Source organism: Mesocricetus auratus, unplaced genomic scaffold (assembly GCF_017639785.1).
Source record: "Mesocricetus auratus isolate SY011 unplaced genomic scaffold, BCM_Maur_2.0 Super-Scaffold_100011, whole genome shotgun sequence".
In the NCBI taxonomy this organism is placed as follows: domain Eukaryota; kingdom Metazoa; phylum Chordata; class Mammalia; order Rodentia; family Cricetidae; genus Mesocricetus; species Mesocricetus auratus.
In genome coordinates this window covers 78175467-78201093 of record NW_024429195.1, presented here as the reverse complement: position 1 = coordinate 78201093, position 25627 = coordinate 78175467, and the positions used below count along the sequence as shown (strand labels likewise).

Here is a 25627-nt window from a genome sequence, read left to right as displayed (position 1 = left end):
AGGGGCCAATGGGAGCCGGGGGCGTGGCCTGGAGCCCCGCCCCCGGGGGCTTCCTGCGACGTGCGGGCTGGGCGAGGACTCGGCCGCCGCCGCTGCTGGCCGAAGGACGGGGAGGCTGTAACAGAGCATCCTTCCGTCTGCCTGGTCAGTGGCGGCGACCACCCCTCCTGTCTGTCCCCGTCACGCAGCCAGAGTGTGAAGCCCGCCTCTCAGGGCTGCTTCCGACCCTAGAATCCGCTCCCGCCCGGACAGCGAGCCCCCTGCCCCTTACTCCGGACTGTGCGAGGCGGAGAGGGAGAGGAACCCTGCAGCCACCCTGGATGCCAAAGGAGGATGTTGGCCCTTCCTTCAGGAAACGTGGGGGAAGGGGATTTGGATGTCAGGGCGACGATGTAACCATGTGACGGTTACACTGTAGCGATAGATGCGAGTTAGCTTCCAAAGTGGCTTTTTTTTTTTTTTTTTAATGTGGCTGAAAGCCTGGAGGTCTGTGTTCTGGCCCAGGCCGTTAGGTCCCTGCCCCTTCTGTTAAGTCCTAACACCTCGGCGGTCCGTCTTTCTCCCTCTCTGAAGTGTGTGCTTTGAGCGGAAGCGTGGCCTCTCAGAACAACAAGGCAGCACACGGCTGCTTTCACATGGAACAAATGAAAACAGTCTGCATCTTCAAAGTGTGGGGGAGCGTGGAAACGGAAGTCTGCGAAGGAGCGTGAGGGCCGGAGGTTTGGAAGTGGCTAGGTCTTGAAGGAAGGGCACGAAGCCTTCAGGAGGGCTTGGCAAGGAAGGGGTGTTTCCTAGGCAGAGGGACCAAGAAACGCAGGCTACGGAGGCATGTGAGTGTTCCCGGAGTATTCGTTTTGAATAACCGAAGTTTGGAGCTAGAGAGAGAGCTGTAGCAGCCGTCTGAAGATCGTGCACAGAAGGTAGGCTTACCGATGCTGAGCAATGTTCCTGGAGGCAGATGAGACCACCATAAGGAAGGAATAAGGAGATTTATTTGAGGTTCTTTTTTTTTCCTTGTGGGGAGGTTCATTTTCAAGTTTTTGAATAAGGAACTAGAATAGTTATTAAAAATAAATAAGACTAAAAACTGACAACTCTCCAGAGGGTGGGTGTGAAGGTGTCTAGAAGTAGCTAACACGGTGATTTATTTATCTGGCCTTGGTTGTGTGGCGGCACTCGACATAGGAATACAGGTAAAACGAGCTGTGGTAGGGGACCGGTACGTTTTCTTTGGGTGCATTCAGTTTGCAGTGTGAAACAGACTTGGAAGGAGAGACGCTCCGATGATACTTGAATTGTCTAGAGCGACTTCAGTCCATCTCAGTGGAAGATAAGGACTACAGAACAATTCAACCGTTCCTGCATACTTCTCTGTATCAGGCTCTACCCTAAGCTCCAGGGACCCTGCTCTCCCAGAATTCCGAGTAAGTGGGAAAGGCAGTCATTAAAAATTGACAAACACGGGATAAATGTACTTGATGATATCAGACTGTAGTTAGTTGTTCCTGTTTTTTTTTCTTATTGCAGTTCATCTCATAACTCTGCTGACTACATAGAAATTCACAATCTGTTAAAATCACCCTGTGTTTCCCAGTATTTACATTTAAAACTATGGGGCAACTTTCCTCATTTAGCTGGATTTTAAGTTGATACCTTAAATTGGGTATCAAAATATGTATGCTTCTATAGAAAATCTTAAGGATAACTGTGACTCAGTCCCCAGCAACAATTTTTGACTAATTAATAATAAGTATTGTGCTATACAAATCTTGCTTGATGAGTCAAAGCTTAGCAATGGTTCTTTTATTTTTTTCTTACATGTATGCCTGTGCCTACATATTTGAATACTGTTTAAAAACTGAAACTATGCTCAGTGAGGAATGTAAATGAACATTTCCCCATTACACACTGATCTTAATGTTTTTAAGTCACTTACTGAAACCTTGCTACCTTTTATAGGACTGCTTTGTTCTTATTCCCTTGTTCATTGGGTTACAAGGATGTAGGGCACTTTCGTGGTTGCAAGTGCACCAGAGGCAGGAAACGTGTGCCAATCACTCCTCTCTGCCTGTGTTCCTCCTTGGCTACCTGTGGATTTGGACTCTCAACCTGTATTCCTCATGGTATATGATTTGGGTGAGCAATCCCCCTCTAGACCCTTTGATTTAACTTTCTTCTCTCTCCAGTCACTTAGTTTCCCTTGTTTCATTCACAACTTCACATTCCTAATTACTACTCCATTCCCTAAGCACACTGACCAGCTTACCTACCTTGATTTTAACACTGCAATTAGTAATTGGGGGTTCCATCAAAGAAGCTATAATCTACTTTCCGTGCGTAGGCTGTCTAATTGGTGGTTAGGTTAATAGCCATGTTTTAGAGGTTGTCTCTTTAATTGAAATTGGCATAGCTGTAACATGAAGAAAAAAAAAACTCTAGTTCTCTTCCATCAAATGCCAGTCTATCCATTCTGACTTCCCAGTTTCGAAAGTATGTCCCACTTCAGGAAGCATCATGTTTGGAAGCCTAAATTTTTTAAAATGCACAATTGGAGTTATTTGTCTGACAAAAAAAAAAAAACCTTTTTCAAATATAGGAGATCCTCCAAAAATTCCATTGCCCTTGAAATTAAGTATGATTGTTTTACTGCCCTACAAGGAAGGTTTGTGTTGCTGAAAATGCAGTGTGGTTAATGTGCATTTGGCTTTGAGTTAGTTTCACTACTGAGCTGTCTCTCCTGCCGTTTTGGAACTGTTCTTAATGCTTTGACATCATTAAGTGTCAGCTATGGATTGTGCATTGTGTGAAGTGTTGAGTGAAATCTCTGGGGAACAGAGATCTTGACTTATAATTGAATTATACCTTCAGCAGGTGACCAACTGAGCTCCATCTACATGAAATACAATACTGATTTCTGCTACTATGAGACTGCTATTGATATATATTAATAGATATTTTATGTAAGTAATTAAAATATGACTTGTGGAATATTGTTTTAACTGGGCAAAGATGTATCATATTTGTTTATGCTGCAGAATATTACTTTAACTATGTAAAGGTGTGTTACATTTCTTTGGGCTGTGTTTGTTTAACCATGTAAGGTCATGAATTTATTCCATCTTCCCTGACTAAGGCACCTGAATGACCTGAATGGTCAGTAGCTAGGCAGAGAAAGGCTAGGCAGGGCTGGCGGGCAGAATAAATAGGAAGAGAACTCTAGGCTTGAGAGGAGAGAATGAGGAGATGCCTGGGCCAGCCAGGCCATCTGCAAGCCAGCAAGGCAGGGGAAAAGTGAAAGTAAGATATACAAAAGTTAGAAAAGAAAAAGGTCCTGAGGCAAAGAGCAGATTAATTAAAGTTAAGTTGAAAGACCTAGCCACAAAAAAATGAGCCTAAGTTAGACTGAGCATTCAGAACTAATAATAAGTCTCTGTGTCATGATGTGGGAGCTGGGTGGTAGCACAAAAGAAAAAGCCTGGTACATATGATTCATAGGATAAAAATTGTTATTCATATCTATGTGGTGGGGTAAGTATTGTGCACTCCAATTCATGTCCACCTGGTCCTCAGGGTATGACTTTGTTTGCAAGTATGCTTTGCCCCAAATCTGATTAGTGTTCCTTGTAACAGACAGACAGCACCCCCTGCCCCCCCACCCCTCAGACCCCCCAGCACACATACATGGTTAGAGTTATGCATTCACAAACCAAAGAATGCCAAGAGCCACTATAAGAATCTTGGAGATTCAGGAGAAGATTTTCTTGGAGTCTTTGGAAGAAGCTTGGCTCTGCTGGGACCTTGAATTTAGTTCTCTGGCCTTCAGATCTGTGAAAGAGTAATGTCTGTTGTTTAAAGCTTCCAAACTTATGGTAGTGCAGGAACTCCAGGAGACAACGCCATCTATATCTTAGCAGAGATATGAAGCTAACCACACAGCAAGCACAGCAGCATGAAGATGCGCCCCCCCCCCCAGTCTACTGCTCCATCTCTAAGATGTCACAGATGTTAACAGGGGCTCATGGAGACCGTATTTTCTCTGATTGGCTCGCCATCCAAGTATCATCAAGTTTCCATCGAATTTAGTTACAAGTAATAGAAAGAAAATCTTCAAATTCATTTCAGAAAAACTCAAAAAGGAAATGACATTGTAGTGATACATTATTTATGATTTAGTAAAGCTTGCCTGAAGATTGAGAAAAACAAAGTCAGTCACAAGCCATAGGAGCCAAGCACGCACTTTAATCCCAGCAGCAGAAACTAGGAGGTGGTGGCACACACCTTTACTCCTAGGGCTCAGGATTAAGAGGTAGATGGATCTCTGTGAGTTCAAGACTACCCAGGCTTACACAAGTTTGAATCAGTCTAAAAGAATAACAGAGCTCACGCCCTTAATCCCAGGATTCATGACAAGTATTGAAGGCAAGAACAGAGTCAGTATGAGGCATTCATTCTCCAGCCACGCTGAGGAGAAGCAGCAGTTAGACTTAGTGAAGAGCTCCTTAGTAGATCAGCCCATTCAGCCCCAGCTAGAGGTGAGAGCTAGTGGCCAGCTGCTTTGCTTCCTGATCTTCAGCTTGAACAAAAATATCTGTCTCTAGGTCTTTTATTCATGTAAAACTCTCTAGATTCGTGCAAAGTGTGATCGAGATTTCAAATAACATCACCAGTGTGGTGGTTTGGATAAAAATGCCCCCCATAGGCTCAGATAGTTGAAAGCTTAGTCCCCAGTTGGTGAACTGCTAGGAAGGATTAGGAGGTGTGGCCTCCTTAGACTGGGTGTGTCCTTGTTGGAGAAAGTGTGTTGGGGGGTGACTTTGAGGCCAGGTTTCTCTCTCTCTCTCTCTCTCTCTCTCTCTCTCTCTCTCTCTCTCTCTCTCTCTCTCTCTCTCTCTCTCTCTCTCTCTCCCTTTCTTTCTGTGAAACATCAACTCCAAACTCCATTGGCTTCTGAAAAAAGAACGAAAGAAAAACATCAGTGTGTCTTGGTTAGAAATTTTCAGTTAGCTCCTGGAAGTTGGATTTGTTGCTCCAGGCTGTGGGTTGGGTCATGGTACACTCATTCTGTCTCCCATTCTTCATCTCTCAGCTATGCAGGGCAAGCTTCCCATGGCAGATGGCAGAATGAGGATGTGTGAGCAGCAAGTGGAGACATGCAGAGCTCAAAGGCCTCAGCTCTGCACGGGCATATTGTCACTTCAACACACATTCCTTAGCCCAAAGCCAGCCACAGAGGCAGACAAGCCCGATTTCAGTGGGTGGAGGCAGTGTTCTTCCTGGCCTTGTATAAGGTGTTGGTTACTAAGGACATAGATTCAGGCAAAAGAATCTACAGACAGACCAAGAGAGAAACACAAGGATAATTTTATTGGCATTTGCAATTAAAATACAACAGGGCAGGCCGCTATTTGGATAGAGATGGCTAAGAGGAAGAAAGTCAAGTTTTCTAAGTTAGAGGCCAAAAAAGCAGTGGGCACAGCAATGGCAGTCTGTCAACCTCTCTCTCCCTCTCTCCCTCTCTCCCTCTCTCCCTCTCTCCCTCTCTCCCTCTCTCCCTCTCTCCCTCTCTCTCTCTCTCTCTCTCTCTCTCTCTCTCTCTCTCTCTCTCTGTGTGTGTGTGTGTGTTTCAGAGATAAGAGGGCACTCAGCAGCTGGGTAAGGATGGTTAGGTCATGCTCACAGTAAGGTGACTGAAGAAAATGAAGCTCAAAGTCATGCTCCTGAGCTAGAACTCAGGAATTGGGTTGTCTCCACTGAAGATCATAGCTGCTGCAGCGGAGGAGGAGGGGCTTCTGGGGTGTGTGAGTCCCCATCTCATTAAGGGGACAGCTACTCCTCTCATCTACCATATCTTTAGATGCACCAAGTTACTTGATGTTTCTGGAACTGGGGGATGCTTTCCTATCCTGATGACTCTTGGCTCATTTGGCTCATTTGCTTAATAAAGATGTATTTTTGTTGTTTTTAGTTGGGTGTGTTTGTGTGTGTGTGACACACACACACACACAGAGAGAGAGAGAGAGAGAGAGAGAGAGAGAGAGAGAGAGAGAGAGAGAGAATGTGTACACGAATATGAATATAGGTGTCCACAGAGGCAAGAGGCCCTGGATCACCTGGAGCTGGAGTTTGGGGAGGTTCTAAGCTGTCCTGTATGGGTACTAGGAAATAAACAATACACTCAGGTCCCTGCGTGCAGTGTAGTGCACACTCGAACTACTAAGTCATCACTCCAGTCCCCCTGGGGTCAACTATTTGTTTGTTTTATCAGACAAGTTCTGTCTATGTAGCCCTGACTGGCCTGAAACTCAGCATGTACACTATGCTGGTCTTGAACTCACAGGGATCCAGCTGCCTCTGCCAGAATGCTGGGGCTGTTGGCACAGCATGCACCACCATAACAGGTCTCTTTTTCTCTTCAAGCAGAGGGAACATAGATTTATTAAGAAAACATTAGATAAAACAAAAAATCTCAAAAATGGGAGAGGCTCTAATGGAGGAGAAATACCTAGAAAAGTCTCTCTCTCTCTCTCTCTCTCTCTCTCTCTCTCTCTCTCTCTCTCTCTCTCTCTCTGTCTGTCTGTCTCTCTCTCCCTCCCTCCCTCCCTCCCTCCTCCTTCCCCTTCCCTTCCCTCTCTCCCCTGCTTGGGGAAAAAACTCCACTAGTGACTATTTCCATTCGGAATGCTCTGACACTGAATGTGTGGATATTACCTGCTTCTGGCATCAGAGGGCTGTACCACACTTCAGTTCTGATGCAACAGATCCTTCACCAGTGCTGGGGAGCAAACCAAGGGCACCGAGTGACAAGTTAGGCAAACCCTCTACCACTGAGCTACGTCCTTGCCCGAGTCCTGTGCTAATTACCTTGATTCAGCACAGATGCCAGGCTAAGAGCTCGGTACCACAAGCCTCCTCCCTCTCTTCAAACGACAATCACAGGCCTAATGTACATCTGGATTCTGGCCAACCAGCTATAAATTGTGGGTTCCTGCAACCCGCTTTTCAGGGTTAGTAATTCCTTAGAAGAGCTCACAGACTCCAGGAAAGCAGCTTTGTCACTGTGTCCTGTTGTGACAAAGACCCTGACAGAAGCCACTTGAGGAAGGAGATGCCACAGCCCTTGGTGTGGAAGAAGGCCTGGTGGCCGCAGAGGCTCCGCCTACTGCAGCAGGAACTTGCAGTGTGGTTACACATCCTGGCGGGTCTGGAAGCTGAGAGCTCGACCCGAACTGGACAGTAGCCCACCTCCACCAGTGAAGTGCTATGTCTCAAAGGTCCCGTAACCGTCCAGAATCACACCACCACTTGGGGAGGTCAAAGTGAGCCTGTGGGAGACGTCTCCCATTCAAACATAGCATTCACTCCAAAACAGCCAAATTGAAGTGGTACAGGACAAGGTGAGAGGGCATGAGGAGCAAGGAGCTTTCACAGTCCCTTTCCCAGCACGCCACCCTCCAAGCCACCCCCATATGTTCTCCAAATCCCAGTACTGGGGGAGGGGGCAGGTGTGGAGACCCTACTACACAGACATGACTTATTTTATCCTTGGCCTTTGGTGATGATATTTGATCCCCACTCCCCACCCTCCACCTTCGAGGTTGGAGGTTGAGACTGAGAATCCCAGCCTTCTAACACATGGTTGACCCATCCCCAAAGCTATGCAGGTACCCACTGGGTCAGTCATGTTCTCAACATAAGCTAGGATGTGGCTAAAGGAAGCATGCCATGAACATCAAAAGATGTCCCTCTTATCCCACCACTGAATGATGCAAGGTTGGTTCAACACACAAAACCAATAAAAATAAATCATACAGACTTAAAGACAAAACTGACATGATCATCTCAGTAGCTGCACAAAAAGCCTTTGACAAAATCCAACAGGCTTTCACAGTAACAGTCTGAGAGAGGCTAGGACCGGAAGGAACATACCTCAACATAATAAAAGCTCATGGCAAACCCATAGCTAACGTTATCCTAACTGGGGAAAAATTCAAAACTATCCTATTAAAATCTGGGATGAGGCATGGCTGTCCTCTCTTCCTGGGGTCTGAGAGTTTCTGAAACTGTGCCTAGAATTGGGAACCAAGTCCAAAGCTGCGTCTCCCACAGAATCACAATTACTGTTCCACATGGTGAGCATAGTGTTTGCTGCCACAAGGTTTTGACCGAGTCAGTACACCCAGACCAACAGGATGAGGTTGTCTGCAGGGCCCACGAGTTCCCACTTCCCACCACTTCCCCATGTGTCCGTGCGATCCAGAGACACCAAAGCACACTCTGTCCCCCAGACTGGACCTTCCCTTTCGGGCACTGAGAAATTTATCTCAGTCTCAATTCTGTCTCTCATGACTCCACTGATCAACTAATTCTTCTAAACAACGGGCCCCAGAATCTGCATTTTACAGTGGTGGCTCGTGGGCTCGGTCTGCCTCTCTCCAGTTTCAGTCTCTTGGAGAACTTGTGTGGTTGTCACCCTCCTTTGTCTCTGTCCCTTCTTTCGCCTCGAGTCCCCTGGCCTGTAGGATAGAGAGCTCTTTGAATCCCAGGGGAGATGTCACCTGCACCATGGGACTGCCTCAGGTTTCTGTGTCAGCCCCACCCTTCCTTCCTCCTACTCCTTTGCAACCCCCCCCCCCCCAGAAGCTATAGGATGTTAACCGGCCCTGTGTACTCGGTTGAAATTAGCCAAAGAATTTTGCATTTAAAGAGAACTTCCCTTGTTGTGTCAAATAGAATCCGAGCAGTGCGATTTGGATTCTAGGGTTGCTTTCTATTTCTCTGTAGAAATCTTCTGCTTACTAAGCAAACTCCATTTGGGCTTACTTTAGGAGAAAGGGAGATTTCAGCTCATGGCTTGCAGAAGGTGTTCTATTGTGTTAGGCAGAGGAGAACGGGGAGAAGACTCCCACACTTGAATACTGAAGGAAGGAAATGAGGCAATTCCTGCCTTGGGGAAGTATATCTAACAGTTGTGCACCCAGCTGTGGGAGTGAAAACAATGGGGGGGGGATGATGAACTGGAGTGCTGAAGCCACAGTGTGCATTTTCCAGAGAGAGGGAGACTGGCCCATCCCTATTGCTTTTTCATTCTCTGTCTGGAAATGTTGCTCTGGGGACCCTGACTGCGTGGGAGGGGGGTGACTGCATGGGAGGTGACCCTGACCGCGTGGGGGGTGGGTGCTCCAGGGAGTATTTTATGCAGAAAATCATTAGCTTCCTTGATGATCAGAAGGCTGTTCTGAATGAATGAGGAGCAATCATGGCTTCCCCAGGAATGGAAACATACCCTTTCTAGTCTGAGAGTTTACTTTCTGGAAGTTACCAACCCTGCAACTCAATAAGATGTCTATCATCACACTTAAAGAAACACTTCATCAATTTTTTTCTCCAAAAGAGAAGTCTGTTGGCATTATGTTCAGTTTATTGTCTCTTTAATAAAATATATGCAATATCGTCAAATGATGAATAAAATGAAGCTGTCCCTAGTCCAGCAGACAGAACTGAAGTAGCAGTCGATTTAATTAGGCAAACAGGGCATGCCAATGGGGTGTCCTGGAGCCTTGTAAAATATAATGAAGAGAAAGCAATTCTATCTAGCCTGTATTTACAAGTGTGGGAGTTACACAATTGCTACATAAATATTCATCGAGATTCTTGAGTGGAACCAGGTACGAATGAAATAAGAGAAGTCAAACATCAGATTCACGTCCCAAAGAGGACAAGGAGCTAGCCCCTCCTCCTGCGCGTCATTGCACATCCCAGATCTCACAGAGGAGCGGGGTGAACTTGTGATCATTCACCCTCCAGGACATCAGCATCTCTGCGTGGTGATGGTTGAAGGTCCGAAGTTCCGTCAAGCGACCCAGGAGACAGGCAAAATGCTGAGGGTTCTCGGGCTGGTAAATCTTGCACAGCTTCTGCAGTACCTCAAGCAGCGGCTCCTGAAGCCTCTCCACCGCCTCCCTATCCTTTATGTATTGCCTGTCTGTTTGAAGGTTTGAAATAGCATAGCAAGGTAAGACGTGAAAGACACCAATTTGACATAATTATGGCAATGTCTAAGCTTTTAAAACTGCTTATACATGTTGTACGCTTAAATGTGCAAAATTTTCAATGTAGTAAAGGTACATGCACGTACGCACATATGCATACATACATGCATGTACATACAATGGACTTATATGTAAACCAAGATATGGAGCATCAAATGTTCCCAGAAGTTCCCCTAAACCCCCTTCCTAATCATTGTTCTTGAAGGAAATCCACATGACAGATGTAAACATTCTGTCTCTGGGGACAACCCCAGACTTCCCGGGCCATGGGGATCAACATGTGTAAATCTAAGAGGCTCTGCCAAGCAGAATTTTTTTCCACTCACAATTATTAGTGTCCAAAGAGTAGCAACTAGCACCTGTCTAATTATCACAGATGAAAATAATTTAAGGCTAGCATAATATGTTTTTACAAACTATGCACACACTATTATTTGCACCCAAATTGTTAAAGTTAGTTTTGAAAATACATTTTATACAGGGAGATATTTATTTCTACATTTTTTTAAAACAAGAAAATTGGAAGCATACAACTGTACAGACGAAGGGATGATTAAGTATGTCTTTGTAGAGTTATGAAATGGAGCATAATGCATACCTGTTACCAAAAGTCTTGTAAAGGATGTGATCTTTACTATATTACAATGTGTATGATTTCTTTGCTGTCCCTGCTCAAGTGTCAGTCTCACCCCAGGGAGACTCTTCCCTAACAACTTAATGAGCATGCCATCCATTCTTTTCTCACCTCCTTCCCAAATATTCTCATTGCTATAATATTTGTGAGATGAATTCTCACTTTGTAGCCCAGGCTAGGCTCAAGTTTGTACTCCTCCTCCATCAGCTCTCAGACCTGGAAATTACAGGTTTGGGTCACTGTGTCTGTCTATTATTATTATGTATTTTGTAGAATTTTCCACTTGCTGGAAAAAATGGGTCGTTTTCCTCATTGTTTGAGAGCACTAGTCTCATAGAAGTGGCATCTAACTTACTCCTAAAGTCTAGAGCCATATTCACTGTGTAGGAGGTGTTCAATAGGCAGTTACTGACACTGTGATGGTTATAGTCAAAAATACTGCAAAGTGTATGAAATATTAATAATATTCTATTTGAGTGGTAGGATTATGGACCATTTTACTTCATACGTCTCTGTGTTTTCTTTAATTCACATTGTTATGACATTGCCGAGAAGGAGGCGAGCAGTATAAAAACCCAAATGTAATAGTAAAATTACCTGGAGAGAGGATGACGATGCCCGTCAGCAGAGCGTACTCTTCCTGAGTCATTTTCAGCTCCCCAATACTTTTATAAAAACTGAACATCGGAGTTATGTACTCAGCAGAGATGCCTGTGTGGGAGTCGAAAAACACAGTTACAACACAAGGCTTTTAATTTTAGTTAGTACTTGTGCGGTGAGTGTGTGTGTGTGTGTGTGTGGTGAGTGTGTGTGTGTGGTAAGTGTGTGTGTGGTGAGTGAGTGTGTGTGTGTGAGTGGTGAGTGTGTGTGAGTGTGGGGGGTGCGCGTGCGTGCACATGCACACACGTTTGCAAGGTGAGGTCAGGGCACGTCTTTGTGGAGCTGGTCCTCTCCTTCCCTTGGATTCTAGTGACAAAATGCATGTCACCAGGCTTTGTAGCAAGCACCTTCACCTTCAGAGTCATCTCACCAACCCAACGAAAATCATGAGTAGCTTCAAAGTGCAAAGCTGGAAACACACACAACCACATTTACCCCCAAGCCACACACATTCATGCAATGATAGTCCATTATACATCTCAGCCAAAGACGGAGCGTGGAAGGGAGATCAACGAGCAAAACCTTCAAGGACAGCCTCATGACTGATGCACTTGTCTTTGAATTCAGTACTGTCTTTGGCCAAGTGTGCAACAATAAATGATAATGCTCTTGGACTAGAAATAATTCCTAGAATGGCACCATTTTCTCAGACAGAGAGCAATCTTAACAATGAACACAGCAGAGTTGTGTTTCAATTCAGACGAATAAGCAATTACACTGAATAAGTTGATCAGAGTTGAATGGGTTTGGACCTACCTGACAAACCATTTCCTACCATGCACTAATCAGTATGGGGCCACTCTTTACAAACTCAGGACATCAAATACGACGAATACCAGGTGGGGACCAAGCCTCCCAACTTTCTCCAAACCCAGTCCCTTCCTGATGTCTCCGTTCTCGGTAATGACTGTTCTTGCCACACACGTGTCTGCGCTGGCAGCTGAGATTTCTGGTGTGTGACCTGCGATCTAACCACTCCTCCTCCCTCCCTGTTGCCCTGCCTCTAGTTTCAACCACCATCTCTCATTATCTGGAGCACAAGGATCGCTTCCTCATTCCTGCCTTGTTTACTCTTCTGCAATCCACATACCAGAGTAATCCCCTCTGAACTTCAAATCACACATGTTCTCCTCACTTCTTACACAGCTTCAAAGCCTTCCTATGGCTCCTGCAGTTCGTGTACCTTTCTTTTAAATGGGACCTCTGCCCCTCTGGAGTCTGTATTCACCGAATCCTCGCTGTGCACTGCGCTCTGGGGTAGGTACTTCTTGGCCACTCCTTTCAAACCCAATGTGTCAAATATCAAAAGTAAGAATCAGGTAAGAGCCAAGTCCTCAGTTGGGTGGTGGTGGCGGCACACGCCTTTAATACCAGCACTCGGGAGGCAGAGGCAGGAGGATCTCTGTGAGTTAAAGGCCAGCCTGGCCTGTAGAGTTCCAGGACAGCCAGGGCTACACAGAGAAACCCTGCCTTGAAGAAAGCAAGGAGGGAGAGAGGGAGGGAGGGAGGGAGGGAGGGAGGGAGGGAGGGAGGGAGGGAGGGAGGGAGGGAGGGAGGGAGGCAGGAAGGAAGGGAAGAACATCAAACTCAACCACCTGCCTCTAAATCCACCGCTTTCCTGCTCTTTGTTCATTAAACTTTCTAAAATCCCACAAGTCCAGTGGTTCAGAGCCTTCCTGATACTGTAACCCTTTAACACAGTTATTCATGCTGTGGTGACCCCCCCAACCATAAAATCATTTCGTTGCTGCTTCCTAACTGCAATTTTGTTACTGTTATGAATCGTAATGTAAACATCTGATATTCAGGATGTCTGATATGTGACCCCTTGTGGGGGTCATAACTCATGTGTTGAGAACCCCTACACTACCTACCTACAGGAAAGGCAGTAACTGTCCCAAAGAGACACAGCTAGTGAGAGGTAGTACAGGACTCAAAGTTGCTAGGCTTTGACTCAGTTTCCCCTGCCTTCCTACCAGCTTCCCTCCAGCCAGGTTCAGCCACCTCAGTCCCCCTCAGCAGTTCAGTCTCTGTATACACATGACAGTCACTGCTTGGCATACCTTCATTCCCTTTCAACTTCTTTATTCTTGTTTGTAATTTAAGACTTCTTGGTTCATTTTTTCCTACTTACTCAAAAAATTAATTTGGAGCTTGCTGTATGCATGGTTTTATTCCAGAGGAGTATGGGCTAAGAAACCAAAGAGACAGGGGAGAAGGGGCCATGACTTGCTGATGAATAGAGAGGAGGATGGGTGTCCAGATTGTTCCATGTGAGAATCTACTGTTTTCTTCCTTCCTACTCCATATTTAGAGCCACAGAATTCTGGCTGAACCAAATGAGGATACAGTTGGATTCCCGATGCTCAAGATTTCAACTCTCAACCGATGGTACACCTTATAGGAAGTCAGTTTGTCAGCAAGCCAAATCCTCACCTTAAGAAGAGTTTGAAGTCTCTTCAGAACTGAGCCTTGGGCCTTTCCCAGCCACTCAACACAGTGCAATCCTCTCCCCACAACCCTGCACCTTTGTTCCGACTCCAGTGGGTTCTCTCAACAGCAGAGTCTTTGTTTAGCAAGAGGGTGATTACATCGCATGGAAGAGGGCCCTTCCCCAGCTGCTGCAGAACCGAGTTGAATGCCCAACACCAAACAAGATAGAGCTTCGAAGGACTGGGGCTTGAGCCTGGGAATGCTGCTCACTGGTTCCAGCACAGGGTTAGAGGTTGTGACTTTGAAATCTGAGTCCCTGATATGGCCTTGAACACATTAAAACTTTTGAAGCCACAGTTTTGTTATCTGTGAGGTGTGGATTGCACAATGATAGATTACATAAGATAGACCTGCCTCACAGTAAGACCTGAGTGGTGAGGCAGCCCTGTACCACCAATTAACTGGGAGGCTGAGGGAGAAAGAGCTGCCTACGCTACAGAGACAGCAACTACGAGACCTGCAATCCACAGAGACCCACAGTGGTCACAGCGCAGAGTGACTGTGGTGAGCCCAGGCAAGGGCGGTACATCTGCAACACTACCCTACACCTAAGGCTCAGAGAAGTCACAGGAGCCAGAGGACCAGAGCACCAGCTTGTGACATGTCTTCTAGATACAGCAGGGCGCTGCCCCCATGAAATCTCAACAACATGGCTGCCTGCATGAGATCCCATAGAAACCACACCAATGAACACGCCAGCACAGACGTGGATGAAGAGTTGTGGGTGAGAGGGAGAACCCGTTTTCTCCAGGATGAGCCCCCTCCCCCCTCCCCCCCCAGAGAGGCTATCTAATCCCAAGTGCTTTGTGTCAGACCCATGCACACAGGAGCAATACCGAGTGAACACAGTAGATTTTAAAGGTGAGGTCTTGAATTCACGGGTGGTCAGGAGCACGGGAGGAGTTAGAGAGGGGAAGGAGGGAGAACTGGTGTCAGAAAACTTAAATAATAAAAATCAACTTCAAAGCAGTAAAAATACAGCTTGGGAAAGTACTTTGCAAAGAGTATACTATTTACCATTATCATACAGATTAATTGCATCAAAAAAAACTCTTGTCATAATCTCAGTCCATTTTAGTCTAGATCAAATTTGTATTCTTCTGCCTTTACAAAACTGTATTTTTTTTCTTAATTTCTTGGGGGTGGGGGAGTGCTGGTGCCACAGTGCCCATGGGAAGTGCCGAAGACATGGGACTTGGTTCTTTCCACCATGTGCGTCCTAAGGGTCAGACTCAGACCATCAGGCTCACAGCAAGAGCCTTTGCCTGCTGAGCCATTTTGCCAGGCCAATAGTATGTGTGTGTGTGTGAATGTGAGTGTGTGTATGTATGTGTGTGTATGTGTGTGCCTGTGTGTGTGTGTGTGTATGTGTGTGCATGTGTGTATTTAAAACAAAACATCTTTTAGTTTTTGTTCTTTTGAGACAGGGGCTCTCTACACAGCCCTACCTGTCCTGAAATGCACTATGTAAACCAGGCTGACCTCTGCCTCCTAAGTGTAGGAATTAGAGGCATGTGCCACACACCAGGCTGAAAAATCATTTTACTTTTTACCTGGGATGAATACAACTTGTCTGGTCAGTGAATTGCCTTGACATTTTTCCAGACATTAAAGCAAAACAAAGGTTTGTAACTTTTTTTCCCACTATGTTCTTTTCAGCTTCAAAACTTAGCACTCTTAGCTGTAAGTGGAGGTGCAGGCCTCTAATCCTAGCACTTGAGAGATTGAGGTAGGAAGATGCTGAGGCCAGTGGGCAGCCCGAGGCACACAGCACCCTGTAGAAAATCAAGAAAGGCTGTTTTCACGCCTCTTCCATGTTCAGCGTCCGTACCCATCAGAAGAAATCAGGTAACATCACGACCGTGCCACGGTTTTGTTTTGTTTTTGTTTTTAAAAAGGAACCTCAATAAATTCATTGGTCTGACTACTAAAATAATCTGTTTCTAGCCAAATTATATTCATGTTTTTCCCAGTGTGTGTGCAGTGCGTGTCTCCAATGCCAGCATCCGCATGTGTCATTAAAGAGACCAAAGGCCACAGAAGGGAGTGTCACAGAAGGGCATGCCATATATATGTGTTTGTTAGAGAATCACTCATTTTGTTTGCTGGTAACCACACACACTTTGGTTCATTTTGACTGACTCGGCTGTGTGAGTGAGCAATTGCGTTTTTATTATTTTGAATTGGTGACTTATTTATGAATGGCTGACTCGTCCCAAGCAGTCGCTTTTGAGAGGTACTGATCTGTGAACAGATCTCTCGTGAAGCGTGTGTAACTAGCTTCCTTGGAGCTTGTAGCAAGAGGGCAAATGCCTAGACAGAAGACCAGAAGAACCCTTGGTTGTGAGTCATAAAAATATCATTACATCTGTCTGTCTTATGTGTGTATGTACATATGTATGCCTCGGTGCACACGTGGGGGTCAGAGGACAGCTCCTAGGTGTGGGTCCCTGGGACAGAACTCAGATGACTTTTTGGCAAGCATCTTCACCATCCACTGGCCCAGAACCATAACTTTATATGCCATGGGGTTTAGAGCATACCTAAATCAACTTATCTGAAAATGGCCAATATTCAGGATTCATCTTTGATTGCCAAATTTCCTAGTTCACTTATCCTTATAAATCCTCACCCTCCAAAGATATTGCCTTCTTTAGCTAATTTTAGTCGATGACGTTTGGGGAAAAAATAAATTAAAATGCTTACTAATCGTTTTACTTTGTACATGTTGCAGTAGCCAGGGGTATAGAAAAATGTAGCAAATAGGTAATAGGTGAGTTTTAAACATTAATTTTCTTACAAGACAGATCAAGTGTAAGCCAGAGTCAGCACCATTGCTAATGACAGTAGCGTAAACAATAAAAGTAATGTAAACAATGAAACTATAAAAGCCTAATGACAGCATCATCCTGAAGGGGGCAGCCCTTTCCCATTTTCCAGCTTCCCTCTTCCTAACGCTGAAATTTGTTCCATTTTTTACTTAGAACCAGATGGCTCAACGTTGACCACAAGAGGGCACTATTTTCTAACTCAACCATTAGACAATGCCCTGGAAAAGTTTGAGTTGTAAAAAGAAAAATGGTTTATTTCTGCACCTCTGTTTCTTGATTTCTCTTACAGGGGCGCCTCTGTGATTGGTGAATTGGTTATTCAAGGATGAGAAATACCATCTGAAAGAATAACCCTTACCAAAACACCACTGTGCTTTGCTTCTCTTTGTTTTGTGTTCTGAGGGTGCTAGGGATTAAATCCAAGTGCTAGACAAGTGCTGGACCCCTGATCTCTTTAAAATGTGTCCTTTCGTACCTGGCTAACTTCCTAGTACTGATCAGGGATTAAAAACAGGCGGTATATGCCGGGCGGTGGTGGCGCACGCCTTTAATCCCAGCACTCGGGAGGTAGAAGCAGGAGGATTTCTGTGAGTTCGAGGCCGAGCTGGACCAATAGCCTCCAAAACAATACAGAGAAACCCTGTCTCGTAAAAACCAAAAAAAAAAAAAAAAAAAAAAAAAGAAAAACAGGCGGTATCTTTGGGTGTGGGGAGATAAATATTGTATGTAAGTATCATGTAAGCCACATTTTACAGTACTCTTAATGACCTCAGGATAAACTGGGAATCTTGTTTTAAATGATACTATTTGCTCAAAACCATGTAATTTTAATTTTTATCAGAAATGACACCATTCCAGAAGCACAGCAGTTACATACACCCCTGAACGTAGCATCCGAGCCTGTGTGTGCCTTCAAGTTTCTTTTCACATGAGGTCTCCCCTACCCCAGTGTTCTCCTGATGAATGAATGACAACTCCTCTAGGATCCTAAAGTTTAGTTTGCTCCAGACCAAGATGCGGCCACTGTTGGTCTCATTACCATAGCAGAGGCAGCATCCAGAGAGGACAGCACAAGTCTGCCTACTCCCTCTTAGAGATTTCCACTCTCAGAGGTGATGCTCACAGGCTCTGGCCATTAAGTAGAAGAACGTGCCTGGGGTTAAAACCAACACACACAGAAAGACCAAGAAGATAGAAGCTGTGTTTCTCAGTGTGCTGAGCCCTGAAAGTGACCATTTCTGCTGCTGCCCCTTCTGGTTTTTAATTTGAGTAACATGTCCCCCTACCTTTAAAAAATGTTACCTGGGGACCAACTTCGGGACTTTGGCACATGACTGACAATCATTCAACGACTGAGTCATATCCCTAGTACTCATTTCCTTACTTTAAAAAATTTGGGGTGAGGGGGGCATCTGTGTAGGCCAGAGGTCAACACTGGCTCTCTCCCTTATCACTGGGCCAGCAGCCCATGGATTTGGAAAGATGAGCTAGCAAACATGCTCCCCTGCACTGGGGTCCCAGGCATATGTCCCCAGCTTTTAACACGGATGCTCAGCTCAGGTCTTTGTGCTAGCACAACAGGCACTGTACTGACAGAGTGTCTGCTCACTCCTCGTTTCCTTCGCGTTTAAGGTCTCGTCCCTCTGGGTCTTCTGTGACCTTCATCCAAGATCACTCTAGCCGACAGTGTCTCTAACAGATGACACATGCCGCTTGTCTTCAGGGTCTCTTCCCCGGTTTAATAGAGGCACTGCACCCGTGTTCAAATGCTGCTCTCCCCGTCACAGGGAATTCTTCTCCGAACTCAATTTCAGCACACCTATCCAAAGCATAGCTTCTCTTCTCACTGCGGTATGAAAACTAAACACAAATGTATGAGGGAAAAAGTGGTGACTACATCTCCATGCAGCCTTGTCTAGGATGGCTGCCCCACAGGTGGCCCTCATTACCTCAGAAGTGTATCTCTAATAATTGGCCTCCTGATGGAGACACAGAAATTCATACATTTTTGATCAGTTAGACACTGTTATGTTTTCCTAGTTCCGCGGGACAAAGGTGACGTAGCTATAAAGTGTAAGAGAGGTAAAAGATGTCGTTAGGCCACTGAGACGGCTCAGGTGAAGGCACTTGCTGCACAGACAACCTGAGTTTGACTACTGGAACCTACGTAAGGGTGGAAGGAGAGAACCAACTCCAAAAAATGTCTTGGACCTCCACACATGCACTGTAGCTTTACAATCACAAAGATAACATACACGTACAATAATAATTAATATAATTTTATAAGACTATTAAAGCATTCTTATAATACTAAGATATGGTTTATTGCTAAGCTCTTGTCAAGTGAGTCATTTGTGCCTTGACTACTGGCTTTGATTTTAAAAAAGCTTCAATTAGTTTAAAAATAAAAAATGGTTAATTAAAAATATTACGTCTTGCATTAGTCCTAGTAGCAAGCATGTATTTGCTCAAATTAAATCTTACTGACAGTTAGGACTTGCCAGAGTTTGGATGGACTGCCAGGTTTCCGACTGAACTCAACAATGGGCATCACAATAGGGCCAGGACAACAAGGTCTCAAGCAATTAACGGATCAACAGAAGAGGCAGATACAGAACACCCAAGTTCTAGCAAGCACGAACTGCCCAGAAATACTGACTCTTAAAATACTTCAGTACGTCCTCATGTGAAGAAAATGTTTTCTATTACTCAGCCTCAACTGGTCCCTGCCCAAATCAACACATGATCACTTTGAAAAGCAAAATTCGAGGTGGCAAGAGTGTAAGCTACCTTAAGCACTTGCCCATCTTATAAACGGTCTGCATTTAGAACTTTGCATTTTCAATCCTTTGAAAGACAATATTTGAACTCATCATTGGTTTACCTGTTTCTTGGGGGAAATATAGTTCCACTGTTTTCGTCTCGTGCATGTTTCAAAGGACAGAAAAGAGGCCTTGCACACTTTACTGCATACAGTAGCGCCTAGTGTAACACTATCAATAGCTACAAGTTCATCACCGTGATGTGAGTGTCTGGTTTCTCTGACCTTGTTGTCTGTAATCATTCACGGAGAAGTCACTTGAAGTCCTAGCTACTGCTTTATTTTATCTCCTTGCTGGAGGGCAACAATGTGTTTTACTGGGTTTTACCCTGACTGGCCAAAAGCTGGTAGATGTTAGGCCTTGGTAAATGACAGGCACAATATATAGGAAAAGCACAGGGCCTCCAAAATACCCGAACTCGTTTCCTAGGTGTCTGCTGATTAGTTGTGCAGCCTTGATACACAGAACATGGCTCCCACCCACAGAGGCCACTGAGAATGCTTACAAGACAATACAACAACAACAACAACGTTCAAAATCTTGAGATACACTGTCACCCTGACAAATACTTGCAGACTAGATATTAATTTATGTCTATTGTGGAAATAAAAAAAGACACCCCTAAAAGCCCTGTACATTTTAGGCTTTATTTAAATTTGAAACAAAGGAAACAAGTTGTTTTTTATTGTATGAGGTTATTGCTGCAGAGTGCCTTACTGTTGAAATGCACACTCTTTAAAGTTAGCAAGCCCATTGCAGTCCTCTCGTATTTTATAGTACTATATGATTATTCTTATTTCTATTAAAACTTTCAGGTTGGAAGTCTAGCTTGCATTGCAATGCCATATTAGGACTAAAACCATTGATACAATCAAATTGTATTGAAACAACTCCACCACCACAGACCTGTGTAAGTTCTGTAGCTTCAATTAACACAAATAAACACTAGCTCCCTTATATAACAACGTCTCAGGAAACAGTATCTTTGTGTATGTAACTTGGGTCTGATAATAGAAAGTATGAATCTGCAGAACAAGAAAATTAATTTTTACGCTGTATATTTTAGATTTCTATAGGCATCAACAGGGCAAATTTGAAAGACTGTGTTAGTCTAGAAATAATATATAATAGAAATGGGAGCTACTACATTAGCATAAGAATAAAAAGTTATTCTTAAAGGTCATCTTGCAAAATTAGGTTTTGATTTGACATGTGGATGAGACAATGTTCTGAAAATCCCTTGGGAGTAAGGGACTCATGAATATTAATAAATGGAAGAAACACCATTGTAGATAATAAAATAGGAAGCAGCATGTGAGTTTGGATGGTTTTCACTGTCACAAAACAGCTTGGTATTTGGAGACAGTTTCTTATTATAAACTAGAGACATGCATATTTATTGGCATAGATTATATTTTGGAAAACTATTACCATACTTTCATGAAACTTGAAAAACCACAGTTCTGAAACTTACAATGTTATAAGTAAAGGGTTTTTTTAGACTTTGACACCTATTTAACCTGAAAGAGCTTCATCGTTCCTCACTTAGATATTCCATTTGCTTCTGTATGTATCTCCTGGTTTCTGCTCAGTCCCTGAAACTCTGCATCTCCATTATAGCCAGGAGGACCTTTCTGTGGCAGAACTAAGATCATGATGTACCTGTTCAGAATATTATTAAGGCTGTCCATTGCACTGGTGTTAAACTACTTCTGTGGTATTCAGTGTCCTTAATAGTCTAATGCATTTTCGGCTTCATGAATAATACTTTCTGAAACAGCAGGCACTTGTGAATGCTGGACATAGAAACACCCTGGTTTTGCCATCTGCTGTGCCTATACTACTATGTCCCCACTTTCACAGCTTGACACATTCCTAACCATCCCTTGTGAGTTACTGGTCAACTTCTGAGACTATCAAATGCACTTTGTGCAGCTCCCCTGTCTCTTGTAGACCTAATGCTAACACTTTCCCTTGAGATACTAATTAAGCTAATAAGTCAGTGGCTACATGACAATAATGTATCTTTTGCAAATATGCTCTGTTAAACTCTAACATGGCAGTTATACCTTAAGGTTTGTGAAATATAAGTAAGGGTTTTGAAAATAACTCAATTTTTAACTAAGAAAACACTATCACTTCAATAAGGCATTTTAAAATGATAATCATTAATTTAGACACATATATGTGTATAATACAAATGCTTATCTCCTTTTGTTCGCTATTCTAGAATAACGGTTTTAGAACCCTTCAACCTTGTTCAGTCATGCACGGAATAAGATCTTTAGGGTCATCTCATGTCATCCAATCCCATTCCCCAGCCCATAGTAAAATAAAACATCTTATTTTAAGGAGCCCCCAAGAAAAATTGAACAAATTTATGGAAATTCATCCCAGTGTCTCTTGGCATTCTCTGCCATAGCATCACTCCACAATAAGTTAAGCTGAATTATGCACAGTACTATTTAATTTTGCCTCTTAATGAGTAGTGTAGTATATTGATTTAAATGTACAGCATTAGCTGGGGATATAGCTCAGTAGAAGACCAAATGCCCATCACATGCAATACCCTATTCAATTCCAATCATTGAAAATACAGTTAAAACGGCATATGGCTTTGGAGATCTGAATAGCTCTTTCTTGGCTTCCTGGTCTGTATAGTGGGGATGATATTAGAACTGATTTCATAGGATTTTAGGCTTCATCTAAATCCTATGTAAATTATTCTGAACAATGTCTGGCATCAGTATGTGATACATAAGTACTGATTATAATTGTTTCTTGTTTTATTTTGAATAGGATGGATAATAGCTTGATACTATTCTCTTATACCTATAGACTGGGAATAAGTGAGACTTTTTTGAACTGGATAAACACAGTTCTGTTGTACTATTTTCAATGAGATGAACTTTTTAATATTTCAAAAATCTTCTTCTGATCCTTCATCTTAGTTCAGAGAATAATATAATATTTGCTGTTACCAAAAGGATTTTTGAGCCAAGACTCCCAAAGTTCCATCTATTTAATGTATAACTTTTAGAGCCATTCTCCATGCTAGACGCAGGGCCATGTAATGTCACCTGGTAGATAAGTATGTGCACAAATTTTACTCAGATTAACACTCTATCACTCACCACTGTTTCGAATTCTTTCTTCCAACAGATCTGCATGTCCGGCAGGAAGTTTCTTATTAAAAATCTCTGCAGAGCGGAGGAACATGGCTTCAACTGCAGACCCTTTCAGCAATGCGATCTGATCCTCATGGTCCAATGTCTGAAACCCTAAGGAGATAATCAAACAAGATCAAGGGGTTGTGTTTGTCCAACAGTATTTCACACTGTTTGTATAGGATAATATTGCACACACACTGTAAGATGTCATCATTGCCATCAGCCACGCCAATCAAGCATCTCCGTGGACAGATCCTGTAGTTGTTATAGTAGCTCTTCAAGTGGACTCAACTGACTACCTACTGAAGCCCCCAGGTTTGCTGCAGAAATGCAGTGAAAACAGATGCCAAGGCCAGAGCAAGTACACACATGACGGCAGAAACAGGCTGACTTACATGAAGCAACCCTCAGAAACGGCATGTAGGCAGATTCTCCCTGAGTGATTACTCTGGTCACCTCTGGCATGCAGGGTCAACTCAGAAAATAAAAGCATCCAGAGTCAGAAATAGTCTTTATGTGCCCCGAACATTGGGCTGGCTCTTGAGGCTTAGTTGGGATGTAGAGAATGAATAACATATCCTACCCTGCAAGTTCATTAGTGTCTCATCTTGAGGTATGTTTTCTACACAAAACTGAGGAAGAAGTATTAGTTTCAAGGGATAGAACACCATCTGGAAGACACAAAGTCCTCATCCAGGCTTTTAGAGAACCTCCCCGTCTCCCTTCTCCTCCCAAGGTCCTGGCTCTACTGAGATCTGAAAGTGTGCTATTGCCTCAGAGATGTCCTTCCCCATACCTGCCCCCCTCACAGGCATCAGCTATCTGCTGCAAGGCTGTTCTGTGGAAAGCCCCAAGCTCTCCCTTCATTTCTGCCCATAGAATCCACCACTGCCTGTCATGATACAACGGATTTACTTGCTTACACGTTGGCTGCTATCTGTGTTGGAATATAAACTTTTTAGAGCAGGAACTGTCTATTTTACTGACTTTTGTAACCTCAGTGCCTGACACATAATAGGTACCTCACATCATTTGTTGGGCAGCAGAATGAATGAGTAAATGAATGACGAAACCCCACAAATTTTTGTGCATACTGACAAACCAGAGAGAGTCAGAGACAGAGACACACACAGAGAGAGTTTGCAGCATCAGTGTCTGATGGCTTTGGAGAGGGTTAAACAGTAAAGGGAATTCAAAGACAGTAACGCTAAGGATTAACAGCCATGATCTGGGCCGGAGAGTTAGCTCAGTTGGCAGGATGACTGCCTAAACCTAGGTGAAGCCTGGGGTCCCACCCTCCCCTAGCACAACATAAAATTTAAAATTAGATGTGGGGGTACATGCCTGCAATCTCAGAACTTGTTATGTAGAAGCAAGGAGATCAGAAGTTCAAAGTCACCTTGTATTACATCGTGAGTGTGAGGTGTGTCTGGCCTGTGTGACACCTCATCTAAAAGAAAAGTCGCTATCTGGAGACCCTAAGGGCTCTGCACCAGACAGCACCACACTTTCTGCTTCGTGGGGCTCCAGCACCCTGGACAGTGTCTGACAGAGGCCACACTAAACAGAAAGACTAATTTTCCACAAAACACTTTCAATATCGGCATTATACTACCATTGCTGACATTTTTTTCCTTTAAAAAATTTAAATTAGAAACAAGCTTATTTTACATGTCAATTCCAGTTCCCTCTCCCTTCCCTGCCCCTCACCAGTCCCCTATCCCATCCCCTTTCTGCTCCCCAGAGAGGGTGAGGCCTTCCATGGGTGATCTTCAGTCTGTCAAATCATTTGGAGCAGGGCCTAGGCCCTCCCCCATGTGTCTAGGCTGAGAGAGTATCCCTCTATGTTGACTGGGCTCCCAAAGACCAGTCGTACACTAGTGATAAATAATGATCCACTTCCAGAGGCCCCATAGATTGCCCAGACCTCCTTACTGACATCCTCGTTCAGGGGATCTGGATCAGTCCTAGACTGGTTTCCCAGCTATCAGTCTAGGGTCCATGAGCTCCCCCTTGTTGAGGTCAGCTGTCTCAGTGGCCATTGCTGGTATTTGGAACACTATTTCTAAAATTGTAATTAGGGGGATTGACAAGTCTTTTGTTTTTTATTTCCCTTCTGTGTCTTATGATTTTCCCGTCTGCTTTATTTATTGGACTCACATTAATGGTGCTCTCCCTTAGCACCTGGCCCTGGGAATGAAGAGTTAAGATGATGCCATTGCTTTCAGAGAGCCACATCTGACATCCCTCTCATCACCCACTACTTCTCAGAGCCACAGCTGACCATTTGAACTGGAAAACATCTTCTCACCAATCATTTTTTAAAATGTCATTTTCATTTATTCTCCCCACAGTTTTTCTTTTTTGTGTGATCTTGGTTTTGAATCAAGTAGGTGTCACCTTAATTAGCATATAACAAATTAAGCTTCTTTTTCATTGTTAGTAAAGAAACAAGAGAATATTAAAGTCTCAATGATGGCGAGAACTCTCTCTCCACTTTTTTATGAGTTTCATTAAGCTAATGTCTATCTGTGACACATTTAATAAAAGAATAGCGTAATGCTGGCAAAAGGAAAGCAAATTAGCATGTCTAATTAAAAACCTATGTCAGAAGTTATCGTCTGTAATTTAATAAGTATTAGGCTGCTACTGAAGGTATTTATTACACTCTATACTATGAAATTGCAAATGCACTAATATTTTAAATTCTTTTGAGACAAATTTTACTAGGTAGCCCAGGCTAGCTTTGTTAATTTTTCCCCTCACTGAAACAATCACTTCTTAGACAGACTGATGATACAGATACACTGACGACACAGGTTGGGAAATGTGACTTGACCTCCAGTTTCTTTGCTGGAGAAGTTCATATGTTTAGCACATTAGGACACACCGTTTCCTTTACCTTACACATAGCGTTAATCAGCCCTATGGAAATTTGTATCTATCTTTCCTCCTCTCCCTTCTACTC

General features: G+C 43.8%; 1 protein-coding gene and 1 long non-coding RNA gene across 8 annotated transcripts in view; one reads left to right on the top strand and one right to left on the bottom strand.

The window, feature by feature from the left end:
* The first annotated feature begins 59 nt into the window (after window positions 1–59).
* On the top strand, window positions 60–22788 carry LOC121143319. 4 transcript variants are annotated; one of them, XR_005880536.1, is made up of 6 exons: window positions 60–920; window positions 1245–2960; window positions 9805–12600; window positions 13658–14560; window positions 15496–15684; window positions 22652–22788. It is a non-coding gene; the product is annotated as an uncharacterized LOC121143319 (long non-coding RNA). The 4 variants fall into 4 exon arrangements; XR_005880538.1 differs by having other exon boundaries at window positions 60–1424; window positions 2000–2960; XR_005880537.1 differs by having other exon boundaries at window positions 60–2960; window positions 9805–10012; window positions 12351–12600.
* Window positions 9397–25627, bottom strand: part of Nr1h4 (nuclear receptor subfamily 1 group H member 4) — a 69108-nt gene continuing 52877 nt past the window's right edge. For 3 of the 4 annotated variants that reach the window (XM_013111821.3, XM_013111822.3, XM_013111820.3), the window contains 3 exons: window positions 22624–22770; window positions 11281–11394; window positions 9401–9982 (listed from right to left, as the gene is read on the bottom strand). In XM_013111821.3, the coding sequence (XP_012967275.1) occupies window positions 9744–9982; window positions 11281–11394; window positions 22624–22770 (500 nt within the window). In that variant the 3' untranslated portion in view covers window positions 9401–9743. 4 annotated transcript variants of the gene reach the window in all.